The sequence below is a fragment of the Tenrec ecaudatus genome, chromosome 17 (genome assembly GCF_050624435.1).
Source record: "Tenrec ecaudatus isolate mTenEca1 chromosome 17, mTenEca1.hap1, whole genome shotgun sequence".
Taxonomy (NCBI): domain Eukaryota; kingdom Metazoa; phylum Chordata; class Mammalia; order Afrosoricida; family Tenrecidae; genus Tenrec; species Tenrec ecaudatus.
In genome coordinates, this window is record NC_134546.1 from 36,946,277 (window position 1) to 36,964,348 (window position 18,072).

Sequence of the window (18,072 nt, forward strand, 5' to 3'; positions counted from 1 at the left end):
TTAAATTGATTTTCTTTTCCTCTTTTTAAAATTTAGTATCTCCTCTAATTGTATTACTTCCTTTATTTTATTTTGTTATATTGTATTGAGGTCAGTGAATTTTTTCATAAAAGCAGTTAAGCTCAAACCTCATTTTTTGTGATGGCTGATTTAAGAGAACAGTGTGCAGATGTGAAATGTTGTTTCCTGCTCGGGAAAAGTGCCCTGGGAACTGTTGCAATGTTGAACACAGCTTACAAGGACAGCGCTTGTGGGGAAAAAACTCACGCGTGCAAGTGGTTTGCTCATTTTAAACCAGGCAAAATGTTGATTGATGACAAATCTCATTCTGGACATCCATCAGCTTCCCATACAAATGTAAATGTCAACAGAATCCGCGCACTTGTGCTCGCAGACCAACGACAGACCGTTGAAGAGATGGAGAGGGTATCTGGACTCTCTTCGAGCTCTGGCTCAGTGAATTTTCATGGAAGATTTTGGAATGAGAAGGGTCGCTGCAAAATTTGTGCCTCTGGTTCCGGCTGACCAGCAAAAAGGGCATCAATTGGAAACATGCCGTGCTTTGAAAGAACAGCTCCAAAGCCACCCCGACTTTTTCCCAAGTATTTACTGGTGAGGAGACATGGTGCTCTTCTTACGACCCGAGAACCAATATCCATCAAGCCAGTGGAAAATGCCATCGTCACCTCACTCCTCGTCAAGTGAAAGGAAAGGTCAAGATGATGCTCTTTTTTTTTTTTTTTTGATGTGAGGGGGATAGTGCATTTGGAGTTTGTTTCACCAGGTCAGACTGCTAATCAAGCTTTCTATTTAAAGGTTCTGAAAAGATTGCATAACGAAGCGCAATAAAAAAGGAGTGATTTGTGGCAGACATGGGACTGGTTTTGGCACCACCTGCTCACACAGCCATCTCAGTGTTCCAGTTTTGGGCACAAAACAGCATGCCTTTCTTGCTCCATGCACCTTACTCACCCGACCTCGCTCCACGTGATTTATTTTCGCTTCTGAGAATGAAGAGGGACATGAAAGGTCAGCGATTTGACCACGTAGAAGGGATGAAGAATAAAACGAGGGAGGTGCTGTCAGCCATCCAAACAGATGAGTTTGAAAAATGTTCCCAAAAATGGAATCACAAATTTGACAAATGTATTAAGTATAATGGAAAGTACTTTGAAGGTGATAATACATAGCTTTGACAAAATATTCTGGTACCCCCTAGTATATTATTTACATTCTAAGCATTGGGGGCATATTTCAGAGATTATTGATTGATCATTTAATTCCATTGTAGTCAGAAAACATATATTTTAGTATGACTTGAATCCTTTTAAAGTTACAGAAACTTATTTTATGACCCAGAATAGGCATGTTTTGTATCTATTAAAAAAGAATGTACCATGTATACTCGAATATAAACCAACCCGAATATCAGCCGAGGCACCTAATTTTGCCACATAAACTGCAATAAAAATGTGCTGAAAAACTCCGCTTATACACAAGTATATACGGTATGTTCTCTCCTGCTTTGGGCTGGAGTGCTCTCAATTCGTAGGACTGTTAAAGTCACCGACACTCCTGCTTCTTTTTCTGTCTACTTGTTCTCTCAGTGGAGGAGGAAGACTAAAATCCCTTGCTGTCATTATGTATTTTTTTCTTATAGATCTGTTCATTTTTACTACATACATTTTGAAGTCCTGTTAGTTATTGCATGAATTGCTCCATTAACATTATACCTTCGTTGTCCCTGGAAATGTTCTTTGCCCTAAAATCTCCCATGTCTTATGTTAATATAGCCACTCCAGCTTTCTTTTGATTAGTGTTAGCTTGTTAGATATTTTCTTTATTTTTACTTTTACCTTCTTGTGTCTTTATATTTGAAAAGCATTCATTGCATATAATTAGGTGTTGTCTTTTTGTCCAATCTGATTCTCTCTGCCGTTGAATTGCGTGTCTGTTTAATGTGATCAGTGATACAGTCAGGCTTAATCCGCCTGTTGCTGTTTTGTTTTCCTGTTTGTCCCATCTGTTCTTTGCTCCCCTTTTCTTCTTTGTCTACCTTGCTTTGGATCAGAGTGATGCATCTTATTGTTTTATTTGCTCTCCTTTGTTGTTTATCAGCCATAACTATTTTTATTATTTTAGGAGCTATTTTCAATATGATAGTTATAGATCTTTAATTTATCATCGTCTGCCTTCAAGTAACAGTCTGCCACTTCATGCAAATAGTAGAAGCTTAAGCCATTTATTTCCATTGCCATCTAGTTTACTTGTGCATATGTTATAAACCCCATGCTGTTTATTTTCTGTTTAACCAGTTAATTCTGTTTTAGAGAGTAAAGTGGTATATGTAGACACACACACTCACACTTATACATGTCATGGTATAACATCGTTTTCCTCCTGCCTAAAGGACGTCGCATTGTTTATAGTGCAGGCCTGCTGAAAGAATCAATACTTCTTTTACTTTTTCAAAACCATTTTTTTATCATTTTATTGGCGGCTCATACAACTCATCACAATCCATACATCCTTCCATTGTGTCAAGCACATTTGTACATTTGTTGCCATCATCATTCTCAAAACATTTTCTTTCTACTTGAGCCTTTGGTATCGGCTCCACATTTTCCCCTTCCCTCCCCCTTCGAAACTATTGTATTAGACATTAATATAGATATCATAGTCCAATGAAATCAAGAAATATTGTACAATTGCTACCACAATCAGTTTCAAAACATTCTTTTCCTTGCTGAACTCCTGACATCAGCTCCCTTTTACCGCCCCACCCCCCACCCCAAGAAACCCAGCATTTATATTTCTTTTGAATGTCTGGAAATATTTATTTCACCTTTTTTTCTGAAGTAGAAAATGAATAGTTGCCATTTTAAAGAAGTTGATCATGGTAGGCAAGACACATGAGCAAGACCTTTGAGGTGGGAGCGTGAACGATAGGGGTATCTGGAGGACTAGCATTCTAGACAGAGGGGGCAGCTAGTATAAAGACCACAGGACAGCAGCATGCCTGGCACCTGCTCTACTGGAGAACTCATGGCACAGCTCAAACTTATCAGCAGACACCAGTAGGCAAGAAAACAATAGACTAACATATATAAAATTCTGAAAGAAAAAAGAAATCATAAGAAGGTCAGTGTTTCCAGAGCAGAGAGAGCAAGAGAGAAAGTAATCGGAGATGATCTCAGAGTGGTAACCACACCCAGATTGTATAGAGTTTTAAAGATCATGTGAAAACATTCACTTTTACTCAGTTATTACAGGGCATGAATTAGATATGATATGATATGGTATGATATGATATGATATATGCTTTGAATGGATCACTCTGGCTGCTCTCTTGAGGAAAGAGTGTAGGGTGGAAGCAAAAAAAAATTGGACTATGCAGTAATTCAGGTGAGAGATGATAATATCTTAGATCGGGGTGGGAGTGGTAGAAGTGGAGAGGAACAATATTTCAAAGGTATACCCTGGAATACTGGATATAGAGTGGGGTGATAAAGAAAGAGAATAGTTGGGGTGTATTCAAGGCTTGGGGTCTGAGCAACTAGAAAGATGGAAATGCCATTAACTAAGGTGAAAAAGATTACAAATTAAATATATTTTGCAAAAAGTGCTCAGAAATTCAATGTTAAGCAGGTTAATTTTGAGATGTCTATTTGATAGGCATGTAGAAATATTAGCGTTAAAACATGGAATATACGAATCTAGAATTCATAGGAAAAGTCTACCCTGGTGGGCCCGCAAGATGAAGACTAAAAATGGGCCTGAATTTAGCCACTTGGACATCACTGGTGTGTCCAAGACTGCTTTGGGTGGAGCAATGATGATAAGAGCCTGGAGCAGGTTTCCAGGAAAACAGAGGAATGAAATTGGTAGCCGAGTGAGGCAACATTTTCAAGGATTTTTTGCTGCAAAGGAAGAATAGAGAAATGGGTAAGAGATGTCTGTAGCTTAAAGATGGCAGTGGGAGTTTACAGAAGTTCTCATCTGGTTGCTGGAATGTTGGCAGTGAAGCAACAGGAAGCAAGATCCTCATCATAAAGTGAGGATGAGGGAGGAGGTGTTAAAATCTTTAAAAGGGAGAAAAGGTGCAAAATAATGGCCAACGTCAATGAGAGAGCAACTGGATAAGGGACAGGTAAGTATAATTGGCAAACATCATTCAGAACCCACTTGAGGTTCATGGTCATGAATGTAAAGTGCAGCCGGTCCAGACCCCTGGGTATTTTCTCCAGCCACATCCGGTGCACAGGTGGCGCCATGCAGCGAGCCTGGAAAGCTGGAAGTCATGCATGAGGAAGCAAGAGGGACAGCAGGTGAGAGTGTCCACACGAGACAGAGTGTTGACGGAGTTTGGTATGGGCAAGGAATGGATCAAGGAGGGAAAGTAATGTTAGGAAAGAGGGACCGTGATAAGGTGATCTGATCAATGGATTGGAGCATGGTTGAAATCAGAGCCAGGAAAGGACGTGTGGGTGAACTGCGGTGGGTGGAAGGGGGCGGTCAGGGAGAGGGTTAGGGTGGCAGTTACGGGTAAGGACATAATCTAGAAGGAAGGACCACGCCCAGGCACCAGTTTGTGAACTGTTGCCGGTCTGCAATAAAGCAGTCTCAAGAGAACAAGACAACTCCACAATACAGGTGAATGGTCTTTCTAAAGTGTTAGAGTAGTCTTTTTCAAAAAAAATAGTTATACTTTAAAAAAATTTTATTGCCACTTAATCCACATATCACACAATTCAATACTTCAGTCACATCAAGAAGAGTTGTACAATCATCACCACAATCAAGTTTAGAGTATCTCTTGCGAGTTGTGTAATCACTATCAGTTCTAATGCTCCCTCTGCCCTCCTATACACACTGTTTGCGCCCCAACCCCCTCCCCTCCTAACCCCCACCCCTCTCTTAACCCCCACCCCTCTCTTAACCCCCACTCCTCTCTAGCCCCCACCCCTCTCTAACCCCCACCCCTCTCTAACCCCCTCCCCTCCTAACTCCCACCCCTCTCTAACCCCCACCCCTCTCTAACCCCCACCCCTCTCTAACCCCCACCCCTCTCTAACTCCCCCATGAACCCTTGTAGCAGTTCTCATCTCTATGCCTCTACTCCTGTGCTTCCCACGCTGGAAAACCGAAACAATAAAGCACAAAACCAAAATAAAGTGCTAAGGATAAAATAATAATAATACATATATAAAAATACAAATAATGAGTGAGGAGAAGACCTTCGTGAATATTTAAAAGGCCAGGGAGGACATTTTTGTTGTGGAGCAAGCAAGAAGTACTTGTACCTAGAACAATTCGGGTTGGGTCAAGAGGGAGTCAACTGACCAAGTATCCAGTTCCATCCAGTAGCATCACCATTACAATGGTCTCTGTCTGAGAGTAAAGCTTCTAATGACCCTTGCCTGTGGCTAGAGGGGATCTGCCAGAGGCTTCATCTGCCTAGCTACTCTGCAGAGGGCTTTGGGGCTCCCCCGTCCTCCATAGCCTTCTACAAATTGGGTGTTCACAATTTGGGCTCTGCTACTTTTCTCATTGTCCTACTGGAATTTTGTTATTGCCCTCTTTGTATCACACAAGCTGGTGTGAGAATAGCTGTTTTTATCCAGCAAATTCTAAAGGTTAAATAATTGCCTAAGTTTGCACAGCTAGTAAGGGAAGGAGCCAAGATTTGAACCTGGGTTAGTCTGTCAGCCCGTGTCTTACTCTTGTGGACTATACCTTTCACTCTCCACCACATGCTTGCCGGTATGGGAACAGTGTAGCCACACGCCTCGTGAAAGCTGGAGAAAAATGTCCTTGGGAATGTATTGTGGTCCATGTGACCAAGCTGAGCATCTGTTTCCTTTGGAACTATGACTTGTGGCAGACACTGTGTCAATCCACAGCCAATTGTCGCCTACCTATCTTTCACCTTCCGTTTGTTTTTGGTTGAACCAAGAGGCGGAGGCCCCTCCAAAATGCGATATCACCAATGGATTTTCTGCACTATCTGAATTTGCGCTTTTCCAACGACCTCTTGCCTTCAGGTCAATTCCAACTCATGGGAGAGTAGCACTTTTCTCAGTGTCTGGCTTCTCAGAAGCAGATCACCAGGTTTCTCTTCCGAGGCATCTGAGTGAAATCAACCCCCCAACCTGTTGGTCAGCAACTGCTTAGGTCGCCGAGGAACTTGTAATCATATCTGTATTAAACACAACTTCTTCATCATGACACTTGAAATGGTAAGATTCATTTGAATGTATTTCTGTTTCCCAAAGTTGCATAGTAAGCACATGCATTTTATGATCTGAGAAAATCTCCCTTGTGGTGTAGTGTGTCAACTGTGATGCTAACCACAAGGTCGGCAGTTCAAAACCACTGTAGTGGTCGGCAGCCACTCCGAGGCAGAAAGACAAGGCTTTCTACCTCCTAAGAGTTAGAGTCGTGGAAACCCACAGGGCCATCACCGACTTGATGGCAGTGAGTTTGTTTGTTTGGGTTGAGAAAGTCTAGGATAGATCTATATTGGAAATCACCTTGTTCGTGTTAGAAAATTCAAGACACCATGTCTCTGATGAGGACTAAGCAGATGCTTCCATGTGAGGCTCCAGAAATTTGTTATTGCTTGTTGCCCACTGTCCCCAGCTGAGCGGAGTTCTGGAGGACCCCAAAACAAGCATGAATTTCCTACTTTCCTCTGGGAAGCCTTCTCCAGTGCTTCTGAGTCCGGTCCTTCAAGTACATCTAGGGTGCTGCTTTGGAATGGCTGGTCGACGTGTCTGTGTGACCTGATGAGGGAAGCTTGGTGGTTCCGGATCAAGTGTCCTGAGCCCATGAGCCCCTGTCAGGGAGGAAGATGTGGCAGTGTGCTCTCATAAAGGTCACAGCCTTGGCAACCCTGTGCGCAGTTCTACTCTGTCCTGTGGGGTCGCTAGGGGTCTGTAGCCACTTGATGGCAATAGAGTATAGCCCACTGGGCTGCCTTTCTGAAGACATGGCCCAAGGCACAACACAGAGCCTGACACATAGTAGGTGCTCAGTATGAATGAGTCGAGTGAGCTCGTGAACAGCAGGTGCGCGGTCTGCATGGGCACGTCATGGTGAAGTGTTTCAGCTTTCTACCATAAGCTTTCATGGGCTTGCCTGTGCATTAGTGTGTATGCACATTTCATATGCGTTTTGGACTTGTTTTTAAAAATGACTTGTTCTTCTATTCAAACGTAAGACTTTTCACTCAAGGAAGATGTAGAAGAAATAAAGGTAAGTAAGTATAACCAGACAGGGTAGACTACGATCCGTCAGTTTAGCTTTAAGTAACAATCAAACAGAAAATTGGAGGAGAATTCTCCTTGGAAAAGTAGTGCTGCAAAACACAGTTGTGATGTGACCGGAGTGAGGTGCGGGAGGGATCTTTAAAATGCTTTTATGTGGTAAAATGTTAATCATCACAGTTCTTAATGGAGAGGAACTTGCGATCTCTGGCTGCTTCATAAATGTAACTAGAGTTCTCAAATAGATGCTACTAATTAATGTTATGAATGTGACGTTTAAAGCATCCTCTTTTGGAGACCAGACGTTGGACGGGTGAGATTCTGGCATATTTTTCAATATGCCCATGAACCAAGAACTGCCAGACGAAAGTTGACTCTGTTTTTGTTCCCTCTTTCTGTCTTTGTCAAAGTGCTTGTTTCCATCGCAAAGAAATGGAACTGGCACAGGAGGCAAAATGGTAAAAACGGTAGATCTCACATCTTTTATTTGTCATAAATCTGCGTTTTAGGCAGGTAGGGGAAACTACCTCATTGGTGTTGAGGGTCTAAAATCATTCTAACCGTGATGCCAAGGAAGTGACTTCTCCCTCGTGTGCCTCTAAAAACCAACAAAAGCTTAACTATTGCATGTAAGTACAGAAATCTTCTTCAGCTAGCTCTGAAGACTAAATAAAACAGAACAGGCAGTTACTTCCCTAGGGTCTTTTTTTTTTAATTATGAAACCTTTTGAAAGAATTTGTATATACTCTTGAAATCATTTCAAATGCCACCCAGGAAAAATAATAATGTTAATAGCTCAAAATCCAAAGTTAAAAAAAAACTAAGTATAATTTTAAAAATCTTTTTTTCCTCAAGCATTTTACGATGGGATAATGAGACAGATGTCTCTCAACTGGAAGGACATTTTGACATTGTTATGTGTGCTGACTGGTAAGTACATAAAAATCATAAAACTCCTGTTAGAGAAAAAAATAGCTGTGCTGGAGTAATTGGGCTGCGCTGCTTTGGTGACGGGTAAGCAGAGTCAACAAATGAAGCACAAAGCCACCTTAACCTCAACAAATTAATATTCATCTCCATGTGACAGTCATAAGGTAGTCTTCTATCGCACAGTAACTTCTACCACATTATTTCCCAAAGATTGATTTTGAGAAGCATTTCCATTTTCTGGAATTGCCTCTGTTTCATGCTTGACGTATCGGTAAATGGACGACTTAGGCAAATTGCAAATAATTATGGCCCGGAGAGGGATAGTCTGGAGAAAAAGGAGTTTATCAACACAAACAGCTCAATTAGCTTCCTTCTTAGGAAAGATCTGACTATTGATATAAGGGAATATATATGTGTGTACACACTCATATGCACTCCAGCAAATAAACATATCTGTCGAACATCTTCAGGGAAATGTCTTTTTTTTCCCTTTATGTATCTTTGCTATCTAATATTTTCAGTGTGTTAAATTAGAGTGCTTAATTACACATAAGGCAAACATTTTAACATTCGTTTCTTCTTATGCAAATAATCACACTGAAATCTCTTTCAGGTACCTGCTTGAAAAAATATTTTTACATTAGCTGTTTGTCTTCTCTTTAAACCTGATCTATTTACTTGTTAATGAAACTCTGACCCCAAAGTTATAGGACAAATGTGCTTTTTTTCAACTAATGTATGTTTTGCATGTTGAATAACAATTATTTCATCAATAGGAAAAATAAGGAATTCAGAAGTCTCCTTTTCTCTGTCGTTAAGACGAAGATCTTATTTGTCATTTCATTATGATAGTTCTTACGATATAAAAACACAAAATGTTCAGATTCTAAGGAAGTCCTCTTACCCTCTAACATTGCCAAGCCCACTCCTAAGATCCAGAACCCAGACACTTCCCAGGGGCAAGGCAACTGACAGAGACTGCACTGTCAGACAGCAAACTCTGTATTGAACAAGACTTCCAAGGGATAACTCTTCCACCCCAGTCAGTGAAACTCAATTTTTCTTCTTCCGAAAAACAAAAACCTCCTCAATGAAAGATAAATATTCTTCTATTTTTCAGCTGAGATTTTCTATTTCTTTGTGGTCCTTTCAGTCTCTTTGCACTCAATTTCAGAAAACCTGTCCTAAATAAGGACAAAACATAGATTTCTGCCTAATCATTGATATTCAACATCAATGGTACATCCCTCCTCTAATCAAAAATAAGGAGCTGAAACCACACCATATGATTTGAGCAAGTAATTTAGTGAAAGCCTTTCTTTCCTCACCAAATCTGAGAAAGGATCCTCCAGGTTTCATTGCACAGATGGAGATGATGCTGACAGGATTGGATCAGATTAAGCACGAAAGTCAGATCAGAGAGCAGCACAAGGCAGGGAGGAGGGTGGCATCTTCTTGGAGGCTTAGCCCAGGGTCGAACACGGATGGGCGCCCGATTATGTAGGCAGAGTCAGGTCTGGCCAAGAGATTTAGAGTTAAATTTGTCCTTCACACAAATATCAAAACAGTCTGGCTCTGTCATGTCTCCTATTACGGACACTCACACCATGTCATCCGATTTGTAGCGGAGAGACAAGCTGAGGAAGGAAGATTTAAGCTCTTTTCTGATTAATGTTCTCAGTCAGGTTAAAAATAGCCACACAAAATGTTTGAAAATAGTGCCCCTCTGCCCCCAGCCAGCAACGGCGTTGTGTATAACTGATAGATGTGTGTGCCTTTTGATAAAATACATCACATAATACATTGGGGGTTTTTTTTGGAGGGGGTGGTTCCGGAAAAAAAAACCTGCTAGACAAATTCTAAACGAGCTGTAACACTCAAATAATACATTGTTAAAGGCACACACACACACACACCTACAGCCGTGTGACAATTTCTGGAGCCAACACACTAAACACCCATCTTGTGAATGACTGTTCTATGTATGAATTATTGAGCGTGTGGAGTTTAGGGGCTTTTCTTTTTCTGATGGTCCCAGAGCCTGTTTATCATTTTCCATTCGTAAACGTAAAACATCAGGCTGTTCTCCCTGCAATGGCCACGTTATTTCTGGTAGCAGCGATTTGGGAATGGTCCTTCACCAGATTCACAGGGAAGGCTACGCTGCTTAGAAAGTTAGAAAGTACAGTGATGTATCTCATGCCCATGTTGCCCCCATAAACAGCGCTGAAGCCCAGACACCCGTTGGGTTTGGCAGTGCCCTATCAAGTCCGTGTGTCAATGTGGCATCCAGGAGCGGGCAGGCCAATCAGCCTGCCTTTTTTTTTTGGTCTATCAGAGAACAGCAAAAGAGAGTTCTCGTTAGATACTACCTCTGAGATGAAACAGGGAGCACTCTGCCAGAAAGAGGTGCCCCAGATAAATAGAGGACATGAACACCTCACACCATCCCGTTAGCTGCTGTCCTGCAAGATCTGGATCAGCCAAGGGTCAGAGGTCAGAGATTAGGGACTTTGGTGGAAGCATTTCTAGAAAGGATACCCGTGTCCTTGCTATCCAGTGATACTGCTTGCTCCGTTCCCATGAAAACCAGCCCTGTTCACAACCCGATTCCAAACCCACATTGTGGTTCAAGTCAACACACACACAAGGACAGCAAGCCCTGGGATCTGTACGTTTTTGAAGTACTCACATATTCATCTATTTAAACTTCAGACTTTCATAAGCCTGTGGGCAGTAGCAGAGGAAAGAACTTAGTTCTCAGGAGAGAGATCTAAATTGTTGGCATCTGCATTTAGGAGCTCAACTGGATTATAAAATAAAGAGGCAACCTGCGAGAGCCAGTTATCCTTCACCGCTCAGCATTTTGGACAATGAAAAGTAGTTTCACGGCTCAACAGTTCCTAGATAACGTGTAAAACGCCAATGCTGCAATAAAAAAGGCAAAAACTCGAGGGCGACAGCCGCACCTACAGAAGGATGCTGTTGACAAACACCAAAATATTAGACGGTTTAGCCACAGGTGTAGGGAGTAACCTGCCTGTTACATCCCTCTGTTGATGTGGTTAATGTCAGGTTTCATATAAGGAGTCCTTTCTGCTGGAACACAGTCCTGCCCAGCCCTTGCCTCGTTTTGAATACCCACCAAGTGACGGCCAATTGTAAACTCACCTTTCCTGACTCCCGATCCATCACAAGAAAATCAAAGGTTCTGGAAGTGAGAATACTGTTCTCCAATGAAACCTTCCGTTCCGTGGTTGATGGCTCTCCAGGTTTCTGAAGCGCTGCAAAAACAAACATCTCTGTTCATTTGGGTGCTCTAAATGAAGGCTGGGGAGCTTTTGTGAAGTGCCTCCCAGATCCTGGCCCCTTGCAGGATGCAAGACCCCTCAGTGTACCTGCAATCAGGGCTCAGCAGCAGAGACTTGAAGCAATGCGGGAACATACATCATCCTGCAGCATCCCACCTTGCCTGCCATTTTACCCTGACTGTACATTAGATTGCTTCTTTTTCCCATCCTTTTCAGTAAATGATGAAAAAGGCTTGCTTTTTAAGCTGTTTTGTAAAAATAAATCTTGCAGGCACCAGAATGTCTTTGCTTGCTTCCAGATGCTGTGGCCATAGCCCACAGGCCTGTCTGCCTGAAAAGATGGTCAGTCCAAATGTCGTCAGCTCTTTCCCCACTTACCATCGAAGGCTCTGTGGCAGAGATGGTGCACCATTGCTCAAGATCTTGCCATTAAAAAGCCCAGGCCAGAGTCAGCCCCTGCCCTACAACCGTCAACTGGCAAAAGCTGGAAGATGTGTGGTTCCACTGCCCAAGGGATTTTTTAAAAATCATTTTATTGAGGGCTCAGACGATCTTACCACAAATCATACATGCATCTATTGTGTCAAGCACATTTGTACATTTGTTGCCATCATCATTCTCAAAACATTTTCCTCCACTTGATATAGTTCACCTGGAAAATTCCATAGATGTCATCCTACCTCTGGATACTGACTGAGCGATAGGTCTCCCTGTGGCTCAGCGATAAACTCCAAACCCATTGCCATCAAGTCCGTTCCGACTCAGAATGACCCTGCAGGACAGAGAGGAACTACTGCTTTATTGGGTTTCCATAAAGGAGCAGACCACCTCACTTTCCTCCCATAGACCGGCTGGTGGGTTTGAACTGACAACTTTGTGGTTCATGGCTCAGCACTTCACCCACTGCACCACCACAGTTCCTATCTCACAGTGATAGACGTCCTTTTTCAAAAACTTAATGATTAAAGTTTAAAGTGCGATTACCTTATTTAAACGCAATGTTGAATGAAAATAATAATACTTTATATAATTTATCAAGAGGTCACGAGGGTTAGAGGGTAGGGGAGAGAGGGGGTAAAAAGGAGTTGATACCAAGGGCTCAAGTAGAAAGAAAATGTTTTGGAAATTATGGCAACATATGTACAAATGTGCTTAATACAGCTAATGTATAGATTGTTATAAGAGCTGTAAGAGCCCTCAATAAAATGATTTAGGAAAAATAATTAAAATGAAAACATGGCTTCTCTACAGTATGACTCTTGTCAATCCTGAATGGTGGTTAATCACTGTTTAATCTAACTTAATGGCTAATCTTCAGAGTTTGGATAAGATACACTATGGGTTGCAAGACCTAATTATGTAGTCTTATGGAGAGATGCCAGAGTCTTTCACGGGCCACCATCAGGTGATCCTGACTGATATTCTTTGATGGAATTAGGTAAGGTTTCCATGTTCTAGCTCCTCTGAACAGAATTCTTTCTTCCATTGGTCAGAGCATCTTTCCATTAAAGCAAAACACCCAGCCTTCCACAGGTCACGTGACCACAGGGAAGCAGGCACTGGTTCCTTGAAGGCTTCCGTATTGCTTGAGAAACAATCATCAACTGTGAAAAGAACCTAGTGCAATTGCCACACCTGCGAAAATGCGGATTCATCCTTAATCGCTCTAGTGCCAGAGCGATTGGGTCACTGGAACTACCCCTCTGAGTGTCTCCCTTTCAGGGAATGCGTGGCTCTGCCAGGCAGGCGCTAGTCACTGTTCGTGGGGCCGCATCTCTATGTGGACGCTGTGCACGCAGTGTGATGCCCGAGTGGTCGCAGCTGTAGCTCCTTGAGGATGGGACCTCCTGTCATTCATAGCTTGGAGCTGGTGCTCTACAAAGATGCTCACAACCACCACCCAACTGGGCCATTATAGACAAGGAAACTGAGGCCTCTTTCCAGGGACTTGCCGAAAGACACATAGCAGAAACCGCAGAGCCAGGACTACACTCCCCTCTTGTCTAAAGAGGCTCCACACAACAGACCCCCCTGAAGGAGGACAGCAACTCAGAGAAGGGTGGGGCAGGCTGTGGACAAAGCGGCACTTACTGATGCTATGTGAAGGTGCGGAGGGGCAAAACCAGAGGGCTCCCTAGCAGCCCACAGTGCTAGAAATAGGCATAGAGGCCTTGCTCAGTCCCAGAGGGATGGCAGATGCACAGGCCACCTGGGGGTGGGGGTGGGTTGCCTAAGGTGGGAGAGGGGAGCCCCACAGCTGGGGCTGTCTTCCATACTGCTTCCAAATTAGGCATTTGCAATTGGGCTATGGAGTACGATGCCTTTCCAAAGACACTTCTGTTTCTGTCCTTCCTTTTTTTTTCTTTCGTTCATCCCTCAAAAATGTTATTAGGAATTTCTATTACTATGCAGAAGACAATCCTCTTCTTTTTGGGGCTTTGCTTCACAAAAGCTTAGCTTAGATGTGGTCATTGAAAAGCTGACAAGGCGTTCAGGACCTGGATGGGAGACAACACTAGAACATAGGACCTAGGGGCATGTCCAAAGGCCCTCCTGTGTGAGCCATGGAGGAACCAGGACAGGCTCTCTGGACAAGTCTCCCCTAACTCCAGCCATCTGGCAATCTGCTGCTCTTATCTGACTCGGTCATCTGCCCCTCCTGCCCTCATTACCCTGTGCACGTTAAGACATTTCTCTATGCCTCCGTCTCCTTAGGTGAAAAATCGTGGATGACGATAATAACCACCTCATGGGAATCGCATGCGCTTTAAGTGAACTGACCCTTGAAGAGCTTCTAAAAGGATGCTTGGCACCTGGTCTTGCGCTCAGATCAGTAGGAACTCTTTAGTTATCGAGGCGTCCTGGCTAAGCTCCCCTCTGCTAATGACCAAATGACTGCCAGTTTGAACTGTGGGAGGAAAAGATGTCTTGGAAGCCCTTCGACTCACTGGGTTGCTTCGGGTCAGAACTAACTCAGCAACAGTAGGGGTTTTGAGGTCCGCTCTTAAAAGTTGTGCTCATCTCCATCATTTTTGTTTAATCTGCATGAACCTACATCTAGCTCATGTCCCTGTTGTCTTGTCAGTTTTGTAAGGGAAGTCCTCCTCCTCCCTTCCCCCTTCCCCTCCCCCCGAATGAGGTAGGCACAGTTGAGTGCTGTGGCTTTGGCAACTAGGCAGCCTAGATTTCCCGGATGGTTCAGATTTCAAAGATTCAGCTGAGTGTTCAGAGCTCCAAACTTCATATTGATCGAATCCGAGATCCTCCTATGAGATTCAGAAGAAAAGGGGTCCCTCCCAATGGATATTGACGGCAGGCTCGGGTTGCTTCGTTTCACTTAGCAGCATGCTCTGGGTACCTTAAGACTCCCAGGTTTTAAGCAGCTGATGTTTTACCATTGAGTACCGGGTGATCTGAGCTCAGAGATCTTGGACTTGCAAGTTCTAGATAAGGAAACGCTCTCCCAAGTTTCTGCGAGAAGGCTTGGTGAAAAGAGAGTCAGACTAACCCAACCAAAGGACTAACCCCAACCAGCAGCAACAGTTCTCCAGAGGCAGAATTGAGAAGCACAGGGAGCTGTAGGTGGTGGATGGGGAAGAGGTGCCACAGGGCGGTCCAGAGGGAACCATCCAGCTGGCCTCGGTCTCTTATATCATGGTGCCCACTCCTATCTTTGGTTTGGGGAGCCATGTACTCCAAGGTCACTGGTTGAGTCTATCCTCACTCTTGTTCCTAGTCACTGCCACATGAGACCTGCTGAGTGGTTTGAGGGTGGTGGGTCACGCAGATTGCTTTTGGAACCCTGAAAACATCTTCAGTAGGGCGAGGGCCCAGGTTCAAGAGAGTCCGAGCTCCGATGGCCAGAAGTGCAAGAGTGCTTCATCTCACCAGTGTTTCTCCAAGTTCACCGGTGTGGATGCCGGCCCCTGGCATGTTGACCACTTGGCTTTAGTTGGTTAACACAGTGTCTTTCCCCCCACCCCCACCCCAATGGGACACTTGAAAGGAAGGAAACAATCTCTTTCTAAGCTTTGGGTAAACACGTGTTAATTAGCTTTCCACATAGTTCCATTAGTATCATGAGAATTGAAACCCCAGTTTAATCTGGATTCTGCTCTCTCCCCATCAGCCTGTTTCTGGACCAGTACAGAGCCAGCCTTGTTGATGCAATAAAGAGATTACTCCGGCCCGGGGTAAGTATGTGTCTATTTGCTCCTGAACACTGGCTTCGGGATAATTAGTCTGTGCACAAAGATGGAGAGAGTAATGGAACAGCAGGATTAATGTCATGTAATACTTTAATACTTATTATGCCCAACTTCAATTGGGTCTTCTGATCTATCAAATTCCTTCCTAATCATAACTAGGAAACTTCTTACCCTTGGCCCTCTGATAAGAAACACAGTGGGTAGTAAAATGAATGAAACCGCTTCAAAGATAGTGTGAGATTATTTTTATCAAAGCATTTCTTGAGTCTTTCCCTTTGATAAAAATATCTTCATATTCAAGTAGAAGTATGATATTGAAAGTTTTCTGTTGACTTCTGTCATTTTTAATCCCTTCAATGGTTGCCTTTGTCCATGAGTATTTATTTATTGGCAAAGATCTTTATTTTATTTTTATTTCTGTTTATATTAAAGTAAAAGGGCTTCAGATGAATCTGTATATTAAAAGTTCTTTGCTTTAAAAGGAAGCCATTATTTACATATTATAAACATTAGGTCACAATGAAACCAAGCATGGCATAAAATATTGTGCACATTTTTACATTTATATATCCATTTATGCCTGTGAGTAAATTACAGAGTTTGTATCCACTCTTATTTTGTTGGGCTGTTAAACTAAGCTAGGAGGTCCTACAGCCTAAACGGAGAGTTAATATACAGCTATTTAAAGTAAGAAAACGAGTTTAAAGCACAGGCATTTAAAAAAATATCTTATAAGTGCGTAAGACTCTTGCTGTGCCGTAGGGATTTAAAATAGGTTAACAATGTTAATGTAATCTAAGGCAAGGAGCTTGTGTTCATCTGAGAAAGGGCTACAAAGATGGACAGGTAGATGACAGATGGATGATACTCGGTTAATAGGTAGGTAGGTAGATAATAGGTATGTAGGTAATATACATATACATATAAAAGTGTGTGTACATATACATATAAAAGTATTTTCTGAGGTTTTGTTTCTGAAATAATTTTTAAAAGAAAGCTTATTCTAGTCTCTAGGTCTTTGTGAGACTAACAAGAGACCAGCACCTCACAATCTTCCTTTTCTCTATTTTTCACAGTGAAGATTCCCAGAGCAATTTGATAACCCTCCTTTGGTTTACACTGTCATTTATTATTTTGTTGTTTCGTTCGGAAATTTTACTTTGGCCTTCTCAGAGGAATGGCCACAATTTTATAAGAGAATCAATTATCATAAATTAAATTGCCCTCTCCGGTCTCCCTGTGAGGTCGGCTGCCTCAAGGTCGGGAAGAGGCATGCACCAAGCTTTTGACAGCAGTCCAACTTGAGGGTAGAAAAAGAAATTTGGAGATTCTTCTTCTGCCCCACCCCCACCCCCACCCTACCCACTTCCCCTGCCAGCCGTTAACCTTGGCTGATTCTTCGGAGCATTTGCAAGTTGAGGATTTTCCGGGAGGCCACTGAGATTCTTGGATGGAGAGGCAGGTATGAAAATGTATCATACATAAATACAATGCTTTCAAGGACTCCCTGGATCTCTCAGTGCACAAACAGTACTTCACTCATCACCAACACCCCTTCAAAGCCTATTTATGGCAAATACTCCGTTTTGCAGCGGATTTGCATGATTTGCCTAGGATCTATTGTAAATCATGCGAATGATTTACAATCGCAAACTGCCCAAGCCTTGAATAGACCTAAATGCAGATTGGACTGGAATCTCCAGCAGCAGGCCTGTACCCTCTATTAAGCTCAGGACTACACTCCCCTCCTGTCGGAAGTGTAGCTCCACACAGCCACCCCCCTGAAGGAGATCAGCAGCCCCCCCTCCCACCTACAGACAACCCTTCCTCACCCTGAGCTCAGACAGGGGTGAGGGAGGCCCTGGAGGAGGTGGAGCTGGGAGATGAGATCAGAGGGGCCTCCAGCAGCTTGTGGTACTACAAATGGAAGCAGGGCCTTCCCTAAGCTCGATGGGATGGTGACACACAGGTGCCCAGGTGTCTGCCTGCCCACGTGAGGGTGAATCACTGTGCCCAGGCCTCCTAGAATCCAGGACTCTCCTCTGTGGAAACCAGATGGTCTTCTACTTAAACCTCAGTGCTGGCTGTCCTGCTTCCGGGGGAGCACAAAAGCTACCGCATTACTGCATGCATTCCCCTGAGAGCAGAGTGAGTGTAATGTTCACATGAGCCCTCTCATTCCTCCACTATTGTGTCAGCCAGAGACGGAAGGTGGCACAAGAAGGGACTGAATTGGTGGATGGGGTTACACATTGGACCACTAACCACTGGGGCGGGGCAGAGGGGGCGGGGGGAGTGTTGTCCATAATGCTAGCAAGTTCCAGGTCATTGCCATATCAGCTGGGGCCAAGTTC

General features: G+C 43.3%; 1 protein-coding gene and 1 pseudogene across 1 annotated transcript in view; one reads left to right on the forward strand and one right to left on the reverse strand.

Moving 5' to 3' along the window:
* Positions 1-18,072, forward strand: part of CAMKMT (calmodulin-lysine N-methyltransferase) — a 461,032-nt gene that overhangs the window by 427,251 nt on the left and 15,709 nt on the right. Inside the window, exons 8-9 of the mRNA XM_075535807.1 lie at positions 8,125-8,199; positions 15,640-15,703. Of these exons, the coding sequence (XP_075391922.1) occupies positions 8,125-8,199; positions 15,640-15,703 (139 nt within the window). The remainder of the gene's footprint in view (positions 1-8,124; positions 8,200-15,639; positions 15,704-18,072) is intronic.
* LOC142431171 (U7 small nuclear RNA) lies at positions 10,005-10,078 on the reverse strand (annotated as a pseudogene).